This window comes from Nicotiana sylvestris, chromosome 4 (genome assembly GCF_000393655.2).
Source record: "Nicotiana sylvestris chromosome 4, ASM39365v2, whole genome shotgun sequence".
NCBI lineage: Eukaryota > Viridiplantae > Streptophyta > Magnoliopsida > Solanales > Solanaceae > Nicotiana > Nicotiana sylvestris.
This window is the reverse complement of record NC_091060.1, coordinates 68,825,824-68,853,345: the sequence shown is the minus strand read 5'-3', so window position 1 is coordinate 68,853,345 and position 27,522 is coordinate 68,825,824. Positions and strand designations below refer to the sequence as shown.

Below are 27,522 nucleotides of genomic sequence, written 5' to 3'. Positions count from 1 at the left end.
TTATTAATCGCATGTTGTTATGTTTTAAGTTCTTTCCTCCAGCACTATATAAATTTTTAAAGATTATGTATTTTTGCTGAAACTGAAAAAGAAGTATGATAACTTACTAAATTGAAGTTATGATACTATAAATTTGGAATAAATTTTAAGTTAAATTATTAACTAATGATTCAGGAACTGAGCCCGTTTGGATATAAGAAATTTTTAACTTTTTTTCAATTTTTTGTTTACTTTTTTCGGAAATTAGTGTTTGTTCATAAAATTTCCAATTTTCACTTGAAGATGCATTTTGGAAATTTTTGAAAATTTGAAAAACTCCAAAAAGTTATTTTTTAAAATTTTCGCTCAAATCACTCACAAAATTTCAAAAACAGCCCAAGTTATATTTGTGTCCAAACACAACTCTATATTTCAAATACCATTTTTACTTGAATTTTTTTTTTACCCTATTTTAAAATTTACAATTCTTATGTTCACTTGGACTTTTATTTTATAATTTATAACTCAAGCATAATTTTAAAATAAGTTTATAGTCATCGAGACCTTGAGACTATTATTAAAGGAAAAAAAGAAACGAAAGGAGAGCTGAAGATGAAAGAGCAATTTTTTGAGACAACTTGCAACATCGTTGTAATATTCTGTGTTTGTGCGAATATATATTCCTTATTCATTATCGTGCCGAGGTAAACGGTCACCGTCCTTACGCACGTGTTCCGACTTCCGGCGATCTCATCTACTCGTAAAACCCAGCAACTCACAAAAATCAGAACTTTATTAGAGTTGCCAGAACAAAGAAATATAGCTATGAAAGCTTTGTTATATCCCGACCCATTGATATCTCCAGTACCAATTACAAAAACCAGACCTTTTTTGAATCCTCAAACTTCCGTTCGAATTCCCATTAAACGCGTCGACTATTGGGTCGGGAAAAGCAGTTATTCGGCCATTAATGCTGTATTGGATTCGGCATCGATTGATGAACAAGAACCCGATATTAAGAACCCGTCTCTGTCAACTTCGTATCGGAATTCTGAGTTACCAAAGCCCAATCAGACTGTACTGGAAGCTCAAACCAAAGTTTGTACTGGGCCAACTCAAACCAGGCCTCTCACTGAGGAACATGCCTTCAAGGTTTTGGACACCATTTTGAAATCAGGTTATTCTGATTTGACTTTGTCTCTCTAATTTTTATTCATTTCTTTTGTTTTTCTGGTACTGTGACATGTTTTAGGATTTACGTTATATAAACAGATAAAGAATTCTTTTTACACCATCCATCAGTGTAATTATTACTTATCATTTTTTCGGATTTACGTTATATAAACAGATAAAGAATTCTTTTTACACCATCCATCAGTGTAATTATTACTTATCATTTTTTCTGGGACATGAATCATTGCTATTGAGAACTATCCTGTCACGACCCGAAACCCCGTCGTGATGACACTTAACTTAACCCGTTAGTTAAGCCAACACTTATAATCAAAGTAAGACAAAAATAAAGGATAAACAGCTGTTATGATATAGATAAAACATATATAAGTCTGACAACATCAACTAAATGCGAAAAATACTACGTCAATCTCCCAGAAAACCCGGTGGTACAGAATCATAAGCTACTAAAAAGAGTACAAGTGTACAACTAGGTCTCAAATATAAAATGTTGTCTAGAACAAAATAAACATTAGGATAGAGGATTCCATAAGCTGCAAATCCAACATAGCAGCTCACCACGAAGTCTCCAAAGCTAAGCAACTAAGCACCCTCCTGGACGCCGCTAGGACCAATACCAGGATCTACACAAAAATGTGAAGAAGTGTAGTATGAGTACATAATTAACGTACACTCAGTAAGTAGCAAGTCTAACCCCGATGAAGTAGTGTCGAGGTTTAGACGAAATAAACATACTTAACCTGATTCACACTTATAAAAATATATAGTAAATGGAGAAAACAACCAAGACCCCGCGGATATAAATAGCAAGGTGGCCCTGTCAAGGAACAAGTATTAAACATACCGAATCCGCATATAAGGATGGTATGCACCAAATAACATGTGAATGCATGCCTTTACGTGAGTTTAGAGTGTCTATGCATGATAAAAACTCAACTCTACTTTAACCAACACTTCTTAGGTGCTCGACACCTCCTCGGTATCCAATATCACTGCTCACACGTGGCCCAAAATAACGTGGATAATCACATGGCTTCAAGGGGATGGATCCAAATCAACGCGCTCGAGCATTATAGCTCCATAATGAATCATTAATATCTCAGAAATTAGTCATCAAACTGTATGGAATGTACATCGTTCCAAATCATAATAATTGCATGGAATATCCAATCGTGCCAACCTCAGTCCATAACAGAGTTTCATATTCAGGGATGTATGCATATGAATAAGAAATAAGCATGTATATTGCATATGGATAGAGAAATCAGTATGCCGAGATGTATGCATGTGTATAAGTATGACTACAACTTAAGTTGCTTGGACACGTGTGTGGATCTAGAGATCGGATCCTACGGATACGTGTGCGGGATCCGGTTAAAACTAATTCAAAAATATAAAAATTATCTCTAAATTATGAGAAAATTTGTGGAATACTTACGTATTGGTATAGCTTGTAAAGTGTGGATTTCTTTTTTATTCTCAAGTTGTAGATAAGTGAAGGGTTGATTTTCTATATAAGGTATGCTATTTTCTTCAAATTTACCTAGCTTTGGTTATGATTTCGGGATATCTCGTGTCGAATTTTTTTCGTCTGTTGTGGTCAAAGTACCCAAAAATTTTTACCAGATCCGGTACGGTTCTCATACCGATATCCATACTAGTGTTGTGTCGACACGGGTGCGGCACAACTGCCATGTCGGAGCAACTTAGACTACAACATGTAATTCAACATGCCAAATAGCCCATCATGTCCAAATGAAGCATCAAAAGGCTAGACATAATCTCTAGCATAAATAAAGTTACTCAAGCAGTCATACAACATTTAAGGCATAAAACAAGAAGAAATATATCTCGTACAAGGCACAAAGAAGCCTAAAATCTACCCCAAACATGGTATAACCTTGGCGCCCACACCTCGCATATACGTCAATCCCAAACACATAGTATTTATCATACAAGTCCATTTTAGAAAATTCCGTCAAATCAAAATTAGCCAAGATACTTACCTTATCCGAAATAAGCCTCAATCTTCCAAAATGCCCTTTCCTCTATCCTTGGCCTCCAAACGCTCCAAATCTAGCCAAATAATACTCAACGTTAGACGATAAAATTTCAATCTTTAATCAAATTTTAAAAGTCAACAAAAAGTCAACCTGGGTCCACATGGTCAAAACCCGAGTTTAAGGTCAGATCCGTCGACCCATAACTCCACGAATTCAAATATGTGATTAGTTTCCAAATCGGCACTCAAAACCTTAAAATACAATTTTCCATCTTTTGGACAACTCCAATTTCTCTTGTTCTATCCCATGTTTTGATGTTAAATATAGCGGTAGATTCATGTAAAAAGCATATATTTAGGTTAGAATCAATTACCCCAACCTTGTAGATGAAGCTCTAGGCCAAAATCTTCCAAAACCGAGTCCCACAAGCTCTAACAGCTAGAAAAATATGCCAAAAATACGAAATGGGGCTATTTATACAAAGGGCTAAAGCTGTAGAATTCTACAACAAAATTTGGCCTACTCGTGGGGTGCGCCGCGATAGGTGTGCAAACCTGCAATTTTTTTCTAGCTTTGCCCTTTAGCTCCTCTGACATCCCGAAACACACCCGAGCCCCTCGAGATCCCGTCCAATCATCCCAACAAGTTTGTATACCCTCTAGAAGCTTGTCCAAGGGCTCAAAGCACATCTGGAAATATTACAACTAAGAATCAAGCTCCAAACCAGATATGAACTTTCTTAAGTTTTTCAAGCTTCAAACTTCACAAAATAGGCCCGAATCACTCTTGACCCCTTCAGGTCACCTCTCAACCATCCCAGCAAGTCCAAATAACCTATTTGGACTTTTCCAAAGGCTCAAAATACAAAACGAAATGCAATAACACAAATCAAACTTATGAACGCTAAAGTTCTTCAAATATACGTACAAGTCTAAAATTATTATACAAACCTATCAGAACCTTCAAATTATCAATCCGAGCCCGTTTACCCAAAATATTGACTTTGGTCAACTCTCTTAGTTAAAGCCTCTGGTCATGAACCAAGTGTTCCAAACTCCCGAAAATTAATTTTTAAATGACCTTGATTTGAATAAGTACTTTTTACACCATCAGAAAATTAGAATTTAAGCTCGTTTTACTTTTCTCATTTCCTTTTGAGTAGAACTTGTTTGTATATTCAATACAGTGTGATATTACAGAAACAGGAGAAGTCTTATATTTCCTGGCATACTGCTCTAAAAGACTAAGCTAAGAACACTCAAAGGAACCATATATATGATCAAATTGGTCAAGATTATTGCTTAGTTGTTTGGGTTACACTTTATTTTAGGTCATGTTTGGGGGTTACTTTGGTTGGAGATTTATATGTACATGTAAAGGCAAGAGTGAGATTGCATAAAATGCTAGTTTTAGAGAATCTAAGAACATACATGTGCACGAAACGTATACATATATCTGTACACACATTATATACAGTCTACGGGTCTGCTTGCTTGTACCTCGCTATTCCACCAGGTAGTTTTTGGGGCCAAATGCATAAAACGAACTATTTATTCAAGCACTTTGTCCAAAAGTGATGGTAATTGATTAAACTACTGCAAGAATTGTAAAACAAATAAGTAAAATAAAGGATCGAACGAAACATGTGAGCAATTTAGGGAATTTTTTTTTATTTGAGAATGAAAAAGGGCGGTGCACTAAGCTCCCGCTATGCGCGGGGTTCGGGGAAGGGTCGGACCACAAGGATCTATTGTAAGCAGCCTTACCCTGCATTTCTGCAAGAGGTTGTTTCCACGGCCTGAACCCATGACCTCCTGGTCACATGGCAACAACTTTACCAGTTACTCCAAGGCTCCCCTTCAACCAATAAGAGTGAGTATTCCACGTTATAGGCTAGCTAACAATCCCGTTGAGTTATCCGTTTAAATTGACTAACTAAATTATCTGGTTTATTGGTTGACAAGGTTAATATTGCTCGTAAGAATCTTCCGAGTTCTTACTCGCCTATGCAAGTTAACCTAACGCCTACATTCCTATCGAATTAAAATTAACAAGGACAGATTAATAATTCCTGTATAATGACCAAGCAAGACTATCAGGTAGATTCCTATACTAACCAGGAATCCATTCCTCGAGGCCTAGGTTTAGAAACTTGCTCTATTCAATCCTATTTGCAATCTAAAATTCCCTCTTCCCTCTCTCGAGTTTAATCATAGATTCACAAATAGTATTCAATAGTTGGCCAGGCAATTAAACAATAAGCTCGGGATTGAATAGACAAACCAATACGATAAATCAATATAATCAGTTCAGACGTCAAACATCAACATTTATGTAGCACCCATAACCCTAGGACTAAGAAATTAGCCACTCATAATCATCTAAATAATCATACGAATGTTTAAAAAACATCCTATAAAGAAAAGATAAAGGAAAGAAAAACTCTATTGAATCCGGGCTCCAAAGTGTCGTAGCCATGTTTCTCCTTCACAAAGACCAAACTCCCTTTTAGGAACAAGTTTAAGGTCTATTTATAAGTGTAGGAAAAGTCTTAAGTGATTTTAACCAAGTCCAACCAAAGTTAGGCTTTTACTGTACGTGTGTACTTGGGCGTCCGCGCGTGCCTAAGTCTAGGCTCCAAAACTCCTTTTACTGCACACTGCAGGTGTGCGTCGCTCGACCAAAATGCAGCTACCATCCAATTCGTTCCATTTGCTGCTTTAATGTCTTGGATCGTGTATTAGCTCCCTGCCGAATTCTTTGACTCCAATGATTGCTCCTCTTTTTTTGGTAGTCCTAGGCTTTGTAACTCTTGCTTTCCAAGCTTCATGCATTTATCTTTCAATTCTTTTAGTAAATCTCTTCCACTCCATTATATAATTATCCTAATTCACCAAATATCAAACAATTAGTATAATCCCCATAATTGAAAAGGCGATAAAAATGCAAGTAAATTAATATCGAAACTTGCACAAATATGCTCAACATCAGTAGTTGCCACCTTCCACCAGTATAATATTGGGTAACTCTACCCACTAAAGCTGTGACAGATGGTAAAGATTTACCTAGTGTCACCTTTGTTGAGATTTGAATGTTGGTTTCTAAAGTTGTTACTCTACCTCTTTGACTGCTATCACCCATGGGTGGAGAACCCTATAAATCTTGGCATTAGAATGATAGACCTATGGATATAGAGCATTCAGATAGCTGGCTCCAACTAGTTTGAGATTGTATAGTTGATAGTTAATCTACCATTTTCAAGGCGATAAAGGAGGGAAAAGAAACAGGAAAAAGAAAAAAAGAAATGGAAAAGTAGAAACAGTCTAAGTAATCCCAACTGTAGAAACAGTCTAAGTAATCCCAACTAAGTATGTTTCAAATAATTCAGGTTCGTATTGTAGCTTGGAGTTATTGATGGTTAGTACATCTGGTGTCCTGATTTTGGCCCTCTTCCAGAAATTTGCTTGCCGATGTTGCTTGATTTAAATCACGGCAAGTATACCTTCAGAAGATAAAATTGACAAGGTCAAAGTAATTTAATAAAGCAAAATTACAAAAATTATTGAGGCATGAATTCCCATATCCCAGAGTAAAACTTGCTTTGCCACTAAAATGGATATATCTGTGTAAGACTTCTTGATGACTACTGAAGTTACTTAGTAGCATAATGTTTGATTTTAGCAAAGGGAGAGCTCAAAGACGAAGAACCAGTATCAAAAGCACAACTTGGGGCATTTTTTTCTGCAATGACCATTCGTGCAAATGCCTTCCCAGAGCCAACCCAATGGAGTGAAGGGGAAAGGCGTGCAATGAACCATTATTGGCCGCAATTGATTCGAGTGCTTCCCCAGGATACCATATTTATTGCTGATCCAGAAGGCTCGATAATGGGAGTTGGCAGTTCAATAGGCCCTCAATTCGTTGGTAATGGTACTGCGGAGATGAGACTCGTTGGTGCCCTTAGGGAAGTTTTGGCTGGGGGTCATCTTGGATATGAGGAAGTTCAGGGTGTTCTAAAAGATGTCCTTCCATTGAAAGCAGGAGAAATGGAATCATCTAGTGCAAGTGAGTCACTGTTTTCTGCATTTATGATAGGCCAACGAATGAATCGGGAAACAGATCGTGAGCTGAAAGCCTACTGCCTTGCATTTGATAATGAACTTGGTAATATACTATTTCCTTTTGTCTAAAAAGAATTGGTTGTTGCTTGTTACGTGCCTGCTGCTAAATGACATTGGTTGTTGCTTGTTACGTGCCTGCTGATAAATGTCATTTCTTTATTATCTACTTTAATCTTGTCATCATCCCTTTCAGGCCCTGCACCAGTTGCTGATGTAAACTCATTGACTCACTACGGTGAGCCTTATGATGGAAATACCCGCTACTTCAGAAGTACACTGTTTGTTGCTGCTGTTAGATCCTGCTATGGTGAATCTTGCTTGCTCCATGGTGTGGATTGGATGCCACCAAAGGTGTCATATGTGCCTATATGCTGTAATAAGACGTCCATTACTTAATATCTATATCTAAAATTATGTCTGATATATATATATATATATATATATATATATATATATATATATATATATAGAAAAGATTTTACTAGTAGAAAACATGAATACGCAAGGAAATATTTACTTGAAGAGGCACCTGCTGCAAGAAGCTGTCCTCAAATAGTCACCTTCAAATGAAAATTTGAGTTTGCAGAAAATGTTATGATCCAATAATAGCAGATAGATTTCTACATCCGTTCAATTCTTCTTCTTTTTTTTTTTTGAAGCAAGTGGTTTAACCAAACCTCATTTTCTTATTCCAGGGAGGCATCACTGAAGAACAAATGCTGATGTTTATGGGAGCAAACACACACTTAACCCCCTCTCAAGCTAAAAAGCTTCTTGAGGTCCATTCCCGTCCCTTGATACCTTTTTTGCATTAAACTTACATAAACTGTTGCAGTTTATTAGTAATCCAAATTGTATTCAGGATGATGAAGTTGGTTTTGCTTATATAAGTCAACGAGAAGCTCGCCCATCTTTGTACGTAGATCCAACCTTTCAGAAACCAAATCATTATCTCTTTATTTTTGTTTTTTTTTTCTTTTATTTTTTTCTTGCACGTCCTAAAGGGAAAGATAATGCCTCAATTAACTTCCCAGCAACTGTCCTAGCAGTTAAAAATAGAAAGGATATATTTCTGCTATAGATTCTGCAATCTGGTCTTCCCAATTCTGAAGGCTTTTTAAAGTTCTAGGTTCATGGAATCTGATGGTTTGAGATATTGTGTATGGCGGTTCCAAAGCCTTTCTATATGTTGGACTCCTCCCTTCCCCGATGTTCTTAATATTTCAGTTTCCCATCTGAACGTGGCTCCTTCCGTTGAGTCTCTTCTTCACTTTTGACTTTCCTTGGCTTACTTAAAAAATATGTGAGATATCATTATGTCTTCTATTTGAGTACTTTTACCATGCTCTTATTTATTTGTTTGTTTGGGGAGAAGGCAGTTTCTTTTTGGTGCAAGACTGCAAGTATAACACACTAAATTCTGATATCTAGCTAGGCTTTGAACAGTTACTCCATTCCTGAATATCGTGTGAAAATTAAGAAATAAAACTATTTATATTTAAAATATTTATGCATAAGTTATGCTTTTTTTTTTTTTTTTTTTGAAATGGCTTCTGCATTTTTTTTAAATGGATAATATGTTATACTTATCACTAGAGGCTAAAAGTTTCAACGTAATTGCAAAATTACTTGCCACTAATTGGCTGACCCCGAAGGTTAAGCACCTAGTCAGTTCTTCGTCTGTATTTATATATATGTCCGTTTAAGGCACAGCTCAGTTGTAGAAAGAAATTGTTCCTTAGATCATTGCTTTATGAATGTAACCTGTGTTAAACTTCCATGATAATAAGAAGCAGCTAACATGATGGTCCATATGTTATTGTCTTTTCAGATACTCATTGATAGGGTTAAGGGAACATATAAAGAAACGCCCACCACTGGCGACGGCTGAGAAAGTTCAACAAATTGTGCGGGTAGGTCATGTTACTGTTTGTTTCTTTTGTACCAAATACAAAAAATGCATTTAGGTCTACGTATTTAAATTTCTAAATTTCAAGTATGTTATTATCTTGTTCTGCTTACTTTATGAGCTTAGCTTGGAACTGGTCATGAATTAATTCAATTGACTCTCAATCACATGTAGGTTCTTTAGAAAGAAGTTATAGGCTCTTAGATGGCTTTTTCTTTTCTTCAATTTGTATTTTTAAAAGCAGAAGCTCCGTGCAGCTTGGACAAATTGGTCTTTATTTGAATTGTTCTGTTTTCTCTTCAGGCTCGGGGGAAGGAAGCAATTGTTGCTGGTTTCTATCACGAAGGTTATGAAGAACCATTGTTAATGCTTATGAGGAGAAGGGGTGTGCATGCTGGTTTGGTTGTAAAGGTACTTCATGACCTGAAAGAAGATTTCTTTTTTGGGGTGGGTGGGGCGGTGGTGATGGTCCCCTCTGCTGTTTATTATCATCTCTGACCTGAGAAAACCAGTGGCAATATTGATTTCGCGAGTTGTACATAATCTCTGTAGATGTTTGCATCTTTAGGGTGAGGAAGGTGCACTTTCAATGACGACGAGGTTGCGGACAGCAAATGCATCAAAAAGATTTCCTGTGAATTATTGCTCAGGGTTTCGTTCAGTGAATTTGGCACCTGCTTGTGCAGTTGATGGTACGTGTTTACCATACTGTCAGTGATTTTATCCCTTACTTTCTATGTTGAGTTGCTAAATTCCTGCTTCTCCAAGTACATAAAAACAACATACCCATTCTAAAGAAAATAGACCATGAGGTAGCTGGTTTTAAGCATCTTTTCAGCAAGCTCAAGCTTTTTAAGATGTTGCAGGTGTATCACGTGAGAGTTTCAATATTGAGGTTAATGCTAAGGATTATGGCTTTGCACCCACAGATACTCCAAGAACAGATAGATCTGTAAGCTCTGTCTCTCTTGTTCTCTTTCAAATGCTCTGTGTTTCCAGGTTTCACTGTTAATTTACTAGCACCAAAATTTGTCAGAGCGATAAGTGATTTTTATCATTTTGCATGTTACACTGATTGCTCTTTGCCATTGTATATACTGGGACTTCTATCTTGGTGGCTGCATCAATTCTAAAAGTTTATAAATGACTATATTTTGTGAAGTTAACCATGTGGTCCAATATCATCGGTTTACTTGGTTTAGGATTTGAAACTTCTAGACAGAAGTCAAGGCCAGTTGCCTCAACTTGAGTGCTTCTCTCGTATTTCCAGCCTATTCCTCGAGCTTTGTCCGTCTGGTGGTAATGTAAATCAAGATGATTAAACCTCTGTTCCTTTGTAAATTTCTTTAGGTTGCAAAGAATATAGAGTTGGGTTTAGCAGCTTTACGTGGAGAGAAGGGTCCAACATATGATAGAATTGTCTTAAATGCTGGTATGATCGATCATTTGCTTGGGTCTGATGGAGCGCAAGACATAAGTGCAGCTTTTGATAGAGCAAGAGAAGCCATTGATAGTGGCAAAGCCTTGACAAGATTCCTGAATTACATCAAGACATCTAACAAAGTGATATCATAGTTGAGGCATGTTGGATTTTCTCCTTCCTCGTCCTAGGCCAGCCATTATTATCCCAGCAAAGGTGTAATGGGTTTATGTCCATATGCATGTGCAGATGATGGAAGTTGAAATTCAGAATTGTTTTCTGTATCTTTTGTCTTTTAAATCTGTTGTACATGTCCGAAAGATTTTCACATGTTTCAATTTTGCTTGGGCAAGCTTCTCTCATCCTGTTCCCCCTTTTTCCCTACTTGACAAGGTCTCTTCCGTAGAGGACTTGAGAACTGATCTAAAGAACTGTTCTGATATTTAGTTATGAACTTATTGTCAGTACCACTATTAGCTTATTCATGTAAGGGTACTTGAACGAACTAATAGCTCTTGTCAGCTTTGATTTCCAGTTGGAAGGCCGGATAAAAATGGTCTGAAAATCTGCAGGTATGAACAAGAAGGAATAGAAAAGAGGGGGTATAGATAGAAAGTTTGCTTTCATTGAAGATAACCTAGAAATTCCAGTATCTCCTTTGTTATGTCCTCCTCTTTTATCATGGTAAGCACATGCATGATGCCAACAAATGATCCACTGACAAAATTGTAGCATGACTGCACTTTCTTCCCAATTCGAAAGTCACAACGGCTAGAAATAAGAACTGCATATCATGCAAGAAAGCAATTTTATGTGAAAGAAAGGATCCATTTCTCGAGGTACATTCATCATCTCCGTGAAGAACTTTGAAAGAGTAGAAACATCTTAGTTATGCTACAATCGAAGTTTAGATTAACTAAGAAAGTTCTGTCTAATCAAAATTCCTAGTTGACACAAGACACTTGAGTAGCACCAGTTATTGCGGTAGTGCTGCCTGGAAGAGCTCACTTCTCCTTGCTTTCTCTATACATCTTGAATCAAAGGTGAACATAAAGAATGAAAAAACAGCTTAGGAGGATCTGCAATTAAATCTGAAGTGCAGCTGCTATGGGAGCGGCGAGGCTCAGAACCTCAAATGGCTTTCTGTCTTTCACCTCCTTCACTGTTCGAGGGCATGAATCTGTGATCCAGAAGTAAGTCATCCCACTCTCCGGACTACCTGAAAAGGTTAAAAGGTAAACAGGGATGAGAAAAATCAAAAGGAGGATAGACCAAAACTCAAGACAGGCATTCAGAGTGCAGTTGTCCATTTCATTGAGAATTTAAAAACTTCTAGCTATGCTAACAAATTTTAATATTAATTTGCTAAATACGGACGAAATTTCAACCTAAAGAGAAAAGATCACGCGCAAACACACTTGGTGCCTGAATGTGTTGTATTGCAGAATAACATCTACTTTCAGTTGCCAAATTTTATTAGTACATAATTGGTCCAGTCTAACAACAACAACAACAAACCCATTATATTCCCACAACTGGGCTCCGGGGAGGGTAGTGACTAGTGTGTACGCAGACTTTATCCCTAGAGGCTGTTTCCGATAGACCCTCGGCTCAACGAAAGATGAAACAACTATACAAGGAATTTTTCATGAAATGGATAGAGGCAATGCACAATTTAAACAGAAAAGACCATCACTCGCCCAAAAGAACAGTAGAGGAAGATTTCTAAAAGAAGCACATTAAAGCATGGTAATTTAGCATTATTTAGGGAAAAACCTGTTAAAAGATACAGGATTTTTTCCCCGATAAGGGTACATAAAAGTCTAATAAATCATAAGAGATCTCAAACATGATGCCACACACTTGAGCCTTCTGCAAGGATTTTAAGGGCTTTGACATTTTGGCAGAAGCAATCTTATAGAAGGAAATTATTAATACTAATATAAGAACCCGAGAACACATGCCTACCTCCTTTGTCGTGGTTAAAACGCTGCCATGATCTGTTTGGAAAAATTCCATGGGTCACATAAGCACTTATTTTTTGAGCTCCATGTCTAGCCAACACTTTCTGCAAAAAGGCAGAGAATAGTTTTGCTACTTTAAATAACAAAAGAGAAAAAGTATATTTCAATTTTCAAGAATGTCAACTCAATACAGCATGGTAAAATATTTTATACTTCTACTCTGCATCTAAGTATTTTTAAAAATGCGCATACTAACAATCAGGTTTGTTAAGAAGATACATATGCTACTATTACCTCTCCACATTTCATAATTTTCTCGTTGAGAAGACAACCCTTCAACAAGAAAAAAAAGAAATCTAAATGATTTTCTCCAGTTTTAGAGCATACAGAACTAACAGCTATAAAGCAGTACCTTGAATTCATGGACCCAAGAATGGTACTTTCTGCGCTTTGTTTCGGTTCTACCTTTTAAATGCTAGGATTTCATGACTTACCTAAATGCGGCCAACTTTTCACTATCAGAGACTACATCAAACAAAAAACCATACATAAATAGCTTCTGCTTCACCAGTTTCTGCCAAGTAACTTGGATTAGCCAGAATGGAAATGAGTTACAAAAGTATCAGAACCAAATATAGAGGAGCATTCGACTCTAGATTAGAATGTTTTTTTTCCTTTCTTTTTTTTTAACCGACCAGATCATAAACGTATAGCGCTCTAGCCTAATGTGAGGGGAAGCAAATTTGTTCAGATGTAACCAGCAGTCAGCACCATTAGCTTTCTCACCTGGCATTCTGTTAGGGTGCCACCTGATTGTACAAGATCATCCACTATCACCACATGACGTCCAGCAGGATCTCCCTCCTTAATCCGTACAATTCGTTGATCACCTTCCCTAACTTTAGCACAGACAATCTGATAATCAACCACAACAGGCCATATATAAATGAGCAGCGTGAACGTGGTTCCAGATGTAAGAAAATTGAAAAGCAAAGATAGTCTTTCAGTAAGATGATAAAAAATCCAGCAGCTTGATTATTGAAGGACCCAACAATTTCTTAAGGAATAAACTATATTCAACCAGAACAAGTAGATGATGATGACATGCACAGCCTGCCAAATCCAGAAAACTAACAACCTGAATAGCATACGGTAGCGGTCAATGCAAATACAGACATGCGCGCAAACTTCGTAAGCTCACATACTGCACATTTTAAGAAGCTCATAACATAGTGGGATCCACTTCCCTCTTCCCTACCCCCTCCCCAAAGATAAAACATGAATGAATCATCAATCATGCATTAAATCCCAAATCAGCTAGGGTTGGTATTTTCCCTCTTTATCTTTTATTTGTTTGGTAGGTAAGGGGCAGGGAGGGATCATGTTACAAACTTACAATGTTAGTCACTATGTACTTATTTAAAGAGGAGGGGAATGGGAAGGGTACACTCCCCAAAGATAAAACATCAATGAACCATCAATCATGCATAAAATCCCAAATCAGCTAGGGTTGGTGTTTTCTCTCTTTATCTTTTATTTGTTTGGTAGGTAAAGGGCAGGGAGGGATCATTTTACAATGTTAGTCACTGTGTACTTATTTAAGGAGTGGGGGAATGGGAAGGGTATCATCGCAAAATGAAACCCTAATTTGTGAAAAGGAGAAAGGCTCGATAACCCCGAACTCAGGAGGAGTAAGTGCTCCAGAGTTGAATTCAACACTCAATTCACGAAACCCGAGTACTAGTACGCTGAATTCAACACCTAATTCAGCTGGTATGACGACTGGAGTAGTAAGCCCAGAAAATTCTACTGTAGCGAGAACGGTTGTTTCGAACGGTGAGGATTAGGAGATGCGTGGAGCTTTCACTCAAGAGGCTAAATCTAGCGCAAGCAAAATAGTTGTAAATGAAGAGCAGAGGGAGAAGAAACAACGTGATGCCATTCCAGTACCTCAGAAAAAGGTAGAACCGATCAATGGGAACAGCCAGAAAACATGGGCAAAATTGTTCTCTGGTAACAGGATGCCGGCAAGGGGAATGGATCTAGTATTTATTCCCCCTTTGATTCAGGATGGAATCAGGAAGGTACAACTGAAACAGGATGAAATGGAGATTGAGAATGAGAAATGGAAAAAGGCTATTATTCCATATGTAATTGGAGAATCTCCATCAATTGGTGCCATGAGAGATTCGTAGCGTCACAATGGAATTTCGCTGCTAAACCAAAGGTATACTATCATAATGAGGGGTATTTTGTCATACTTTTCAATACCGTGGAGGACAAAAAATGAGGTAGTTTACTTAGGGCCACACACCATAAATAATAGGCCAGTAATCCTGAAATCGTGGTCTGCTGATTTTAATTTCTATGATGAAGTTCTAAAGACTATTCCATTATGGGTAAATTTTCCAAACTTGCCACTGAATTGTTGGGGAAGGGTCGATTTGAGTAGAATTGCTAGTGGACGGGGATGCCCTATATATGCTGATGAATGCATCACGAGTACAACAAGGATTTCCTATGCCAGAGTGCTCATCGAAATGGACATTACGAAGGAGTTGCCTAGAAGCATTAGAGTGCAGGATCAAACTGGGAAGGAATTTGATGAGGTGGTAGAGTATGACTGGGTACCACAATACTGTAATAAGTGTCTAATGGTTGGTGCAACTACAATGGACCAAAAGGAGTACCAGGGACACAAGTGATAAAGCAACAGGATGGGAAACAAAAGCAGAAGGCAGAAACATCAAATCAGCAGGATAAAAATCCAAATATGCAGGAAGGTTAGGAGCCAAAAGCCAGAAGTCCAATGGTGGGAAAGAGGACCAATAAAACAGGTTGACAAGAACATAGGCAAACGAGTGACTCAATCACAGCAGGCTGAATCACATGCACTAGGAGCTGATCGAGATGTCTGGCAGAGAGCAAAAGGAAGGTGTGTACAAACAAGCCAATTGATTCCAATTCAGAGCACTCTCATCCATACCCATGGATTTTCTCCATTGAGAGTAGGGATACAAGAGGAAAATGTGATTTGGGATGCTGCAGGTAAATACAAGGTAGTACAGGTGAAGATGTGGAAGAGGCACCACCCCAAACTAGTTCAACATGATACTACTTGGAATGTGAGGGGTTTTAATAAAGTCTATAAGCAAAAGGAGATGAGGGTATTCTTGTAGGTAAATAAGATAAATCTAATACCAATAATTGAACATAGAGTTCAAGAAACCAAAGCTAAGGAAATTATAGAAAAGGTTGTATCTGGCTGGAACTGGTGTTCCAATGCTTCCTCTAATGTCAGAGGGAGAATATGGATATGGGACCCTACAAGCGTACAGTTTACTACACTGCAGAGGCATACACAATTCATACATGGGGTAGTACGCAACAATAGTTCTACTAGGCGTTTCGTTTTTACTGCTATCTATGGCCTACATAAAATTTCTCATAGAGGTGGCCCTATGGGAGACACTAAGGGAGTTAGAAGATCAGATGAATAGTCCCTGGCTGATTATGGGTGACTTTAACGCAATGTTGGATATGGATGACAGGATAAATGGTATCACAGTCCAGGAAAATGAAATAAGGGATTTCATGGAAGATTGCAGATTAACTGAACTGCCAACTGTAGGAAGGTCTTATAAGTGATTTCAGGGTCATTGATTCAGGTGCATCTGATCACATTTCTGGTAACAAATTTCATTTCACTACTATTTCATGTTCTCAATCTCTTCTAACAGCCACAATGGCCAACAGGTCTCAAACCATGGCAATTGGAATAAGTCAAGCAAGCCCAATTCCTTTCTTACTTTTAGATTCAGTTCTTTATGTTCCCGGTAGTCCTTTTAATCTCACAGTCGTTAGTCGCTTAGCTAAATCACTTAAATGCTTTGTTTTATTTCTTGATGACCTTGATTTTACACAAGAATGCAGTACAAGGCAGATCATTTGCACTGGGCATGAATCAAATGGACTTTATTACTTATCCTTACAAAATCACATGGACTCACATCTTATCTTCCTTCAACAACTCGTCTTGTTACTGATTCACCAGATTTATTACATAAACAGTTGGGACATCCTAGTTTGTCAAAACTTCAAAAAATGGTACCTGGTTTATCTCACTTGTCCATTCTAGAGTGTGAATCATGTCAGCTCGGTAAGCGTACTAGGTCCCATTTCTCCTCGACGTCTTGATAATTGAGCAAAATTACCTTTCACTTTAGTCCATTCAGATGTCTACCTCGAGATTCTGCTACTTTGTCAGTTTCATTGATGATTATTCCAGGTGCACTTGGATATTTTTGATGAAAAGTTTATCTGAGTTATTTTCTATTTTTCAGACCTTCCACGCTGAAATTCAAAATCAATTTGGGGTTTCTATCCACACATTTCGTAGTGATAATGCCCTAGAGCATTTGTCTTCCCCATTTCAGCAGTTATGGACTCTCATGAGATTATTCATCAAACATCATGTCCGTACAAATCTCAACAAAATAGGATAGCTGAAAGAAAGAATAAACATCTTATTGAAACTGCTCGTACCCTACTCATACAATTTCATGTTTCGTTGCGTTTTGGGGGATGCAGTTCTTATATCTTGTTATCTTATTAATCGTATGCAATCCTCAGCTATCCAGAATCAAGTTCCATTCTCTGTCTTGTTTCCCACCTTTGTTCTCTCTTCCACCCCGTGTCTTTGGGAGCACGTGTTTTGTTCGTAACCTTACTCCAGGAAAAGACAAGTTAGCTCCTCGTGCTCTTAACTGCGTGTTTCTGGGTTACTCGAAAATGCAAAAGGGATATCGATGCTATTCACTTGACCTCCAACGGTACCTTATGTTTGCTAATGTTAACTTCTTTGAAGCCCAATCATACTTCACAGATCCAGGTAATCACTTAGATATTTCTGAGGTGCTACCAGTTCTATCTTTTGGAGATTCAGTCACTATCTCCCGTTCATCTTCCTCTACAGCTCCAGCTCCACCACCTACAGCTCTATTTCCAACTCCACCACCTACGGCTCCAGTTCCATCACCTAGTACAGTTCAACTTTCTACAGCTCCACCACTCCTAACTTATCATCGTCGTCTGCGCCCAGCATCAAGCCCAGTTGATTCACGTCCTGTACTTGACCATGCTTTTACTGTGGACTTGTCTCCTTATAGTCAACCAATTGCACTTCAGAAAGGTATATGGTCCACACTTAATCCTAATTTCCATCTATGTTGCTCGTACTCTCCTAAAATGTCGCCAAGTGCGTGTCGGATCCCCCAAAAGTAGTGTATTTTTGGAGGATCCGACACAGGTGCGACAACATTTTGAAAAGTCCGCACAACATAGATTCCCATTATGTTGGATTGAGTTACCATCGTTTGTCATCACCCCATTATGCGTTTGTATCATCTTTGTCCTCTGTTTCCATTCCTAGTCTACAGGTGAAGCACTGTCTCATTCAGGATGGCAACAAGCTATCATTGACGAGATGTCTGTTTTACATACGAGTGGTACTTGGGAGCTTGTTCCTCCTCCTTCGGGTAAATCTACTATTGGTTGTCGTTGGGTGTATGCAGTCAAGTTTGGTCCAGATGGCCAGGTTGATCGACTTAAGGTTTATCTCGTTGCCAAAGGGTATACCCAAATATTTGGGCTCGATTACAGTGATATTTCTCTCCCGTGGCTAAAATAGCATCAATCCGCCTTTTTCTATCCATAGTTGTTGTTCACCATTGGCCTTTCTATCAGTTGGACATTAAGAATGATTTTCTTCACGGTGACCTTGGGGATGAGGTTTATATAGAGCAACCACCTGGTTTTGTTGCTCAGGGGGAATTAGTGGCCTTGTATGTCGGTTGCGCCGGTCCCTTTATGGTTAAAGCAGTCTCCTCGAGCCTGGTTTAGTAAGTTCAGTACAGTTATTCAGGAGTTTGGCATGATTCATAGTGAAACTGATCTCTCTGTGTTTTATCAACATTCTACTTCAAATCTCAATATTTATCTAGTGGTTTATGTTGATAATATTGTTATTACCGGTAATGATCAAGATGGTATTACTAAGTTGAAGCAACATCTCTTTCAACACTTTCAGACTAAGGATCTAGGCAAATTAAAGTATTTTATGAGTATTGAGGTCGCTCAGTCTAGCTCAGGTATTGTGATCTCACAACGGAAGTATGCCTTAGACATTCTTGAGGAGACAAGAATGATAGGTTGTAGACCTGTTAACGCTCCTATGGATCCAAATTCTAAACTTCTACCAGGAATGGGGAAGTCGCTTAGCGATCCTGCAAGATATAGGTGATTGGTTGGTAAATTAAATTGCCTCACAGTAACTAGACCTGACATTTCCTTTCACGTGAGTGTGGTGAGTCAGTTTATGGATTCTCCCTATGATAGTCATTGGGATGTAGTTTTCCGCATTTTTCGATATATAAAATCAGCTCCAGGCAAAGGATTATTGTTTGAAGTTCGAGGCCATAAGCCAATTGTTGGGTATTCAGATGCTGACTGGGTAGGATCATCTTCTGATAGACGTTTTACAGCTGGATATTGGGTTTAGCAGGAGGTAATTTGGTGTCTTGGAAGAGCAAGAAACAAAATGTGATTGCTCGGTCTAGTGCAGAAGCAGAATATCGAGCAATGGATGTGGCAACATATGAACTAGTTTGGATCAAATATTTGCTTAAGGAGTTGAAATTTGGTGAAATCAGCAAGATGGAACTTGTGTGTGATAATCAAGCTGCCCTTCATATTGCATCAAATCCGGTGTTTCATGAGGAACTAAACACATTGAGATTGACTGTCACTTCATCAGAGAAAAAGATACTCTCAGGACATATTGCTACAAAGTTTGTGAAATCAAATGATCAGCTTGCAGATATTTTCACCAAATTCCTCACCGGTCCTCGTATTAGTTACATATGTAACAAGCTCGGTACATATGATTTGTATGCACCGGCTTGAGGGGGAGCGTTAGATAGTTATGAAAATAACCCTAGTCCCACATGGAATATGAGTAAAATATGTATTGTGTATAGTTATAAATAGGGCTGTTGTAAAGCACTTAATAGAATATCAATAATAGATTTTTCTCTCGTGTATTCTCACAGCTTTGAACAATTTTCAAGATCATCAGGCGCGATAGCAAACCAAGACAAAAGTTATATCTATTTTGGAGGGATTCCACTAGATATAGAACAGCTGATTACACAAAGCCTGGGTTTCTCTGTAGGTTCTCTACCTTTTAGATACCTGGAGGTACCTTTGAGTACAAAAAGATTATCGATGGCTCAATGTCAACCTCTGTCAGACAAGATGCTTGCAAAGGTGAACCATTGGACAGCAAAATTCCTGTCGTATGCGGGAAGGTTGCAATTGATTAAGAGTGTTATGATTGCCATCCAATCCTTTTGGTCACAAATATTTCCATTATCAAAGAAGATAATTCTGAAGTTTGAAACTATTTGTAAAAATTTTCTTTGGACGGGTGGATCTGAAGGCAACAAGAAGGCATTGGTGGCTTGGGAGAAGTTGTGTTGGCCCAAGTCTGCAGGAGGGCTGAACATCACTGACATACTAAGGTGGAATAAAGCACCAGTCCTAAAGCACCTACGGAATCTATGTAAGGAGGAGGATAGATTATGGATATAATGGATGCATACATATTACATAAAGAAAGGTGTGGTATGGAATACATATGCCAAGCAAGCTTCATGGTTAACTCAAAATGACCTAAGTGCTGCAAAGTACCTAACAGAAGCAAATATAAGAGTGGAGGATATTTTGAATGCAGGAAGCTATTCCATTAGAGACATCTATAACAAACTTAGAGGAGACTTTCCTGAAGTTGAATGGAGGAAGCTGTTGTGCAACAATCAGAGTAGTCCTAAGTGGATCTTTATACTATACATAGCATTACAGGGCAGGTTATACACCAGAGACAAGCTTATCAAATGGGGCATACTAACCAGTCCATTTTGCTCATTATGTGAAGGAGGAGCAGAGGACCATGAACACTTATTTTTCAAGTGCAACTACTCAACAGCAACGTGGAGAAAGCTGCTGTACTGGATAGGAATCAATAGGGATGCACAAGGTTGGACTGAGGAGGTCAGCAGGGCTACAAAATATGCATCAGGAAGACAACCATTAGCACAGTGTTTTGGAAAGCGTTAAGTGCAAAAAAGCGACGAGGCCTCGCTTCACCGAAGCGAAAAGCGCGAAGCGAAGCGCTCGCTTTTTTCATGTGAAGCGCAATTTAACACATAAATAAAAAAAATAAAATAGGCATAGATAAATGGCTAAGAACTCATTAAAAATAACATATTAAGCAAATGTTTCAATTCTTGAATCAAGAAGCAAATAATAGATACTACAATCAACAACCAAAAAAAAAATAACAGTTAATTCACACGAACCAGAAAACAGAGCATAAAGCAGATGATAAAGCAAAAAACAGAGCATAAAGCATAAAACAGAGCACAAAGTAGAACAGAAGAAGAAGAAGTCGTTTAGGGCACAAAATCAGCGCTTAAAAAGTGAAAAAAATTGAAAGAAGAAGAGAAGAAGAAGAAGTCGTTGAAGAAACTTACCGAGAACTGGAGACTTCGTCGTCGCTGGAGAAGAAGTCGTTGAAGAGCGTATGTTTATTTGTTAACAGATGGCTTATTTGCCAAAAAAATTTAAAAAAACCTTAGTAGATGCCTTCTGCTCGCTTAAGCACGCTTTTTTATCGCTTTTCCATCGAGGCGCTTCTCGCTTAAGCGCGAGAAGCGAGCGCTTTTTAAATGTGAGTCGCTTTTGTAGCAGAAAAGCGATGGCCCTACGCCTCGCGTCGCTTCAGCGCTTAAAGCGAGCGCTTTTAATAACACTGCATTAGCAGCAGTGTAAAGAATGGCCTCAACTCTAGTGCTGTCTATCATATATGGCAGGAGAGAAATGGGAGAACTTTCCGCATGAAGAAGAGGAACAGTGATGATATTGTTAGAGCAATAGTTCAAGAGATTCATTGTAGAGGAAGTATGAGTCCCAGACTAGCCAAACAACTGCAGGAGCTAAACTTTTATCCTTAGCTAGTTTGTTTCAGATTTGAATTAGGAGTATTGGTGCTGTTTAGTTTAAGATGTCTTTAGAGTTGGGGCTATATGTCCAACTTTAGTATGAAAGCTATATGGTTTTGTTTTATGCTTGTACACATTTCCCTGGTAATAAAAAATTTCTAATTACTTTGGGTCATATAAAGGAGTGGTTTATGGCCTTCATCTTTGGGTCACAAGTACTCGAACACATTTATCAAAGTCAATAATCCTATTTGCAATTCGTAAAATACAATTTATACTTATTTAAGGGGGTTATGATAACTTTCAGCATAGGTACTAGAGGGCATTTAGAAAGGTCAACAGTCCTTGCAATTTGTAAAATACAAGTGCATAACGAAGAAACTGAAGATACGAGACAATAAAAAGGGGAACTATAATTCAATCCCATATTAGAACATACAGGAGCAAGTTTACAAGCATAAAAGTATGAATATAAATGTATGATCACCATGCTGATGGAGTTATTTTGAGCAAAAAACTAGTTTTGAAGGAATACCATTGGAAAATGCTGAAGCTGCTTGTGAAAACGTTTCCATGCACCATCATCAGGAAAAGCTAGAGATATCTACAGAAAGCAACAGGACACCGATTATTAGCAGGAAAGAAATATTTAACCATTGACCACTTCCATTATTTCAATCGTACAAGTAGTAAGTGAAAACACGGCATCCTGCAATGTCACAAGCACATTATGTGATCTACAAATTTTAGGACCAAAAAGACCGTTACATTTCCTTTTTAATTTTTCTTCATGTAATGGGAATAGCACCCCAAAGGAATTCATTTCCTTTATATTTTTCTTCATGTAATGGGAAAAGCAACCCAAAGGAATTCATTAATTTTAAAATCATAGTGTAGACTCATCGTTCATAACTAGTTCATGCTTGAATTCTGAACCGTTGAATCTAAGCACGAGTTTGGAAAAAATAACTATAGGCTCTGGTTATTGGAAGGCAGTACTAATACAAATTCATTCTGTTTATAAGCACATCGGAATAGAACATAAACCTAACAGTACATCTGTATGAGAGCAAATCTTTGAAGACTCTGAACTGGACATCAAAACTAGAACAACTCTTAAGAAGCTTTACTAATTCCAAGTGTATGGCCTAGCAACAATCAAGCTCAAATAACTACAGAGCAGGATTCAAATCCCATCAGAGGTGAAAAATGATAGTGATTTCTTTCCATCGGTCTAAGTTTTGATGGACAAAGTTAATCGGAATATGTGCTAGTGGGAGCTAGCAGGTGTCCAGTGCATTAGTTGAGGTGTGGGGAAATTGGCCCGGACACCACAGTTATCAAAAAGGAAAAAAACAGCTATTAAGCTTGATGTAGCTAATCTGCCAGAGAAGATGCTTTGATTCTTAATACACTCATTTTTATTAAAGAATACCGAGTCACATCCACCCAGTTTTACCCATAAGAGGTTGGGCTGAAGGGATAAAAACATTTAGCTTAAAGAGATGAGAAGTTTACTTGTTTCAATATCCTCACGATCCCTTCGCTTTATGTGCTATAAGATTCATCAACATGTTAGTTTACTGGAGTTCCTCAAAATCAGATTTTGCAAAGAATACAAATAAATTCGGAAGAGAAACACCGCTATTTCCAGCATCGTAATGTCAAACATATGATTAACTTGTTTATGTTACCTCATACCACGATAAAAGGAAAGGGAAAAAAACTTACATTGTCAGAGTCAGGGAGTTGTTGTAGCCTATTCAGAAGCAAGGGGATCCCGCTCTCGAAGCATGGTAGTATATTGTCTCCAAAGTAGAACCTCTCCTGTAATCGAAGAAGTCACATAAACAAGCGTCAGCTTAAGATTACAATGACATATAAGCTAGAAAATGACCAATATAAAAAAATATCAGATTTTTCAGGAAGCCATGAATTTGGTATACACCTGCAAGGCATGGATATCAAAGGTAACTAAACTAGTTGGTCCTCCTCGAGGAACTGGGATGTTTGACAAAATCCTGGCAAGCGTAAAAGCTGTGGCAACATCACCTTCATCTTCCATGCGCTCAGATGTGCCCGTTGGGAAGAACGGAAGGACAAGCGTGAATGAGGAAACGAAGAGCTTTGGCAATGCATAAATAACTGATAGTTGCTCAAAAATCACTCCAGGAGAACTAAATGAAGCAAGGAAAGCTGCATGCTGTCCACGGATGCCATGAGCATTAGATATGAATAGGTTTGGGAATCCATCTTCGAAAGTCCTGAATTTATTTAGACCAATGTTGTCAAAGGCGAAAAGCTCTAAAAAGCATTCTAGGTCAGTTGGGGCTTTAAGCCCAAAGTGCAATTTAAGTGTGAACTTTAGTTAAAAAAGGCGCAATGCAAGAAAAAAAGAAAAATATGCTCCCTCCGTTTCAATTTATGTGAGTCCATTTGACTGGGCACGGAGTTTAAGAAAAGAGAGAAACTTTTGAACTTGTGGTGTAAAATGAGGCACATATATTTTGTATGGCTATAAATCATTGCATAGAGGTAAATTGTTTCCAAATATGGAAAGTGGTCATTCTTTTTGGCACGGACTAAAAAGGAAATAGGTTTACATAAGTTGAAACGGATGGAGCATATGTAATTAAAGAGAAAAGTAACAAATTCATTTATATTGTTTCCTTAACAACTACTCCCTCCATTCCAATTTATGGGAACCTGTTTGACTGGGCACAGAGTTTAAGAAAAAATGAAAACTTTTGAAACTTGTGGTCCTAAACAAGTCAAAAAGGGTTTCAGAGTATTTGTGTGGTTATAAAAGCTTCTCATTAAGGGTAGAATTGGAAGTTTAATCTAAATTGTTTCTAAATTTAGAAAGGGATTATTCTTTTTGGAACGAACCAAAAAGGAAATAGGTTCACATAAACTGGAACGGAGGGAGTAATATACTTATTTGCCGGTTATATTTATATTCTAGCATTATTCCATTCGAGATAGAACTCATGGGCAATAAGGGGCACGTCTTGGTACCTTGCCTACACAAAAACGCAGCTCAAGTGAGGTGACCCTGAGCTTCTTCAGGCTTAAGCGCGTCTTAAATGAGCCTTTGACAACACTGATTTAGACCAAATCAACTTTGCAAAATAATACAATAAATAGTACTTGTGGTCCTCTTACTCAATTAAGTTATGTCCCCTTAATAATGCAGCAAGTATAGGGGTTAGAAAACCCAATTAATTCTACGCTCTCACTCATTTTACTTAAATTCGATTTAAATTTGTTATCCAAGTCTAGATAACATAGATATATCTAATCAAACTATTAGTTTAAAATTATTTTGACAAGCATGTTTCTATGGCGCCAAGAAGGGAACTTTGATCTCATCGTAAGCAGGTAAAACTCCAATTTCCAAAGTATACCCTTGTGGACCTATTAACCAGAATGAATTTGGTACTTCTTTTGCCCCATTTTATGTGACATTGAACTTAACGCATTAGTTTGATTTGTATATTACACAAAAGAAAGAGTAGAATAAAAAATTAGGTAAATAGTTAAAAGTTCTGGTTCAGTATACAACCCTTAACAAAAGCTAGCAATTTGCCCTTTTTATTTCTTCTCGGTCTTCCACCTCATCTACGCTCATTAATTAGTTATAAATTACTCGTTCTGTCCCAATTTATATGACACTTTCCATCTTGGGACATCCCAAATCGTTCAATAGCATTATTCCTTTATCCAGTTTAATACCACAAGTGGGATATGGGGAAGGTAGCGTATACGCAGACCTTACCCCTACTTGGCGAAGGTCTTTACAACCTTCACAAACTTTCAAGAATTTAAATTCTTTGATATGGTGTCTTATTTATCAAACCGGCTTTTATCCATAAATTCAATGTTTTTTCCCACAATCACTAATGTATTATACAAGTAAAAAAATTTGTTTAACTCCATGCTTAATCAAATACAGCTATATAAAATGGAACTGTGTAAATAATTTTAAAGAAAATAACATACCACTACTTAATATGATTAGTTAAAATATATTTAAATTCTACTAACTCATAAGAATTACTTCTCTACCCTAATTTATGTGATATTCTTTTCTATTTTGCCTGTCCGAAAAAAATATTCTCTACGTTTGCTTTTAGTTGTCCACTTTTGACTTTACACTCCCTTTACACAAAATAAATGAAGTACTCATTTTACAATTTTACCCATAATAATGATAGCATTTTAAAAAGTCTTGAGAAGTAATTTGGGGAATTAGTAGTTAATGATAAGGGTAAAACATGAAAAAAAGATTGTGTTTCTCTTGATTTACTAACATGGACAAGTAAAAATAAAAATATATTAAAGTCTTGAGAAGTAATTTGCGGAATTAGTAGTTGATGACAAGGGTAAAACATGAAAAAAAGATTGTGTTTCTCTTGATTTACTAACATGGACAAGTAAAAATAAAAATATATTTTTAATATAGTGGACAAGTAAAAGTGAACGAACCGTGTAGCATCTTTCTATATTGAGAAAGAATTTGACTTTAAACTTTCAATTTTATCCTCAATGACTAGTATGTCTATTAACTTATTTTAGATCACAAGTTTCGAAAGTGTTTTTTCTTAAACTTTGTGCCTGATCAAACAATGTCATAAATTGGGAAGGAGGGAGTATAGAAGATAATTTTACTAAGAAAACAATGTCGAATAAATAAATAAGGAGTTGGGCGAATCTTACCTCCAAGTGATACTACGGAGCTCAATGGCATCAGATTGAGAAGCAATTCGCTCAGCAAGATCTTTCATCTCATCGCAATAGAATAAGCAAACTCTTTTCGAATGCTTACCAGCAGGACCCAAAGCAGCAGCAGCAGACATTGGGATTGAAGGAGGTTTCAGAATAATATGAATTGGATCAGTCGCTGATACACAACCCACCGTCCACCTTTGGTTACTCTCAAATTCACATCGAATGGAAAAATCCTTATTACGCTTGAAGGATCGCGAGAAGATAAAAGTGGAATTATGGAATTTGTCAAGGGTTTTTGAGCAATGCGAAGAGAAGACCGGCGGCGACGGCGACGGCGGAGTTGTGGCTGACATGGGGTGGAAGTGTGTCAGTGTTAACGGGTTGCGTAAGGGTGGAGGTATGCCTTGTCGTCCGCCGCGTGTGCGACGGAACTAAAGAGGACTATTAGAATTGCGGCTAGAGCTGGCGGCTCTCTTGTGTTGTAAGGAAACAAAATATAAAAACACTTTCACTCGGACCAAGCTACATTAACTTACAACTACTTATATATACTCCTAGGTTCCATATACGGGTGTTGTAACAAAAAACTTTATGTAATCAAGTCTCATAAAAATAAATATCAACCGATAATTTAATAAACATATAATTATCATACTTTCTCAAATTAAACTATATCAATAATAAAATTCTTTCCATTATTGTCGTATATAACTTAGATTCTGGTCATATATATAATATAAGTTATACATATTGCAATTATCCGTATTCTAATATGTGAAAACAAGTGAGTTATACCAATTAATAGGATCATAAAAATTTATTTTTAATTGCTTAATATGTAAAATGATGTGTAAATTCTTTTTTGCCACGCAACATATAACTTACACCTATAAATTAACTAGTTATAGGATACGCATGTTGCGCGTGTAATCTATCTCGGTAACTATAATTTTTTAAGAATTATATAAATATTATATTTAAATTATATTCAAAATATAAAAAGACGAACGATATTTTGTAATGCGCTTTGCACATGTACCTATATCAAGTATACAATTAAAATATATTATTAAATAATGTATTTGAGTATGGCACAATAGCTTAAATGACACTTATACTTGAGCCACTTTGTCATGTCGTCC

At 37.4% G+C, this 27,522-nt stretch overlaps 2 protein-coding genes across 2 annotated transcripts; one reads left to right on the top strand and one right to left on the bottom strand.

Moving 5' to 3' along the window:
• Window positions 1-586: 586 nt before the first annotated feature.
• LOC104221143 (uncharacterized) lies at window positions 587-11,135 on the top strand. Its single transcript, XM_009772137.2, has 10 exons — window positions 587-1,156; window positions 6,858-7,340; window positions 7,491-7,648; window positions 7,993-8,076; window positions 8,160-8,212; window positions 9,129-9,210; window positions 9,510-9,617; window positions 9,775-9,898; window positions 10,073-10,158; window positions 10,557-11,135. The coding sequence occupies exons 1-10, from the start codon at window positions 805-807 to the stop codon at window positions 10,779-10,781; spliced, it is 1,755 nt and encodes a 584-aa protein (XP_009770439.1). The 5' UTR covers window positions 587-804; the 3' UTR covers window positions 10,782-11,135.
• Window positions 11,136-11,417: 282 nt separating this feature from the next.
• Window positions 11,418-26,899, bottom strand: LOC104221142 (ribose-phosphate pyrophosphokinase 4-like). The gene is made up of 7 exons (XM_009772134.2): window positions 26,369-26,899; window positions 23,598-23,913; window positions 23,381-23,476; window positions 22,185-22,253; window positions 13,377-13,505; window positions 12,595-12,694; window positions 11,418-11,845 (listed from the first exon to the last, which is right to left on the bottom strand). The coding sequence occupies exons 1-7, from the start codon at window positions 26,731-26,733 to the stop codon at window positions 11,712-11,714; spliced, it is 1,209 nt and encodes a 402-aa protein (XP_009770436.1). The 5' UTR covers window positions 26,734-26,899; the 3' UTR covers window positions 11,418-11,711.
• Between the last annotated feature and the right edge of the window lie 623 nt (window positions 26,900-27,522).

Excerpts from the sequence above, each read along its gene's own strand:
- LOC104221143 (XM_009772137.2), top strand. The coding sequence starts at position 805 with ATGAAAGCTTTGTTATATCCCGACCCATTGATATCTCCAGTACCAATT. Across the intron at positions 1,157-6,857 it reads GGACACCATTTTGAAATCAG|CAAAGGGAGAGCTCAAAGAC; the intron begins GTTATTCTGATT and ends GTTTGATTTTAG. Across the intron at positions 8,213-9,128 it reads CGAGAAGCTCGCCCATCTTT|ATACTCATTGATAGGGTTAA; the intron begins GTACGTAGATCC and ends TTGTCTTTTCAG.
- LOC104221142 (XM_009772134.2), bottom strand. The coding sequence starts at position 26,733 with ATGTCAGCCACAACTCCGCCGTCGCCGTCGCCGCCGGTCTTCTCTTCG. Across the intron at positions 23,914-26,368 it reads CTCCGTAGTATCACTTGGAG|GACTTTCGAAGATGGATTCC; the intron begins GTAAGATTCGCC and ends AAATAAATTCAG. Across the intron at positions 12,695-13,376 it reads GCACCCTAACAGAATGCCAG|AAAGTGTTGGCTAGACATGG; the intron begins GTGAGAAAGCTA and ends GCCTTTTTGCAG.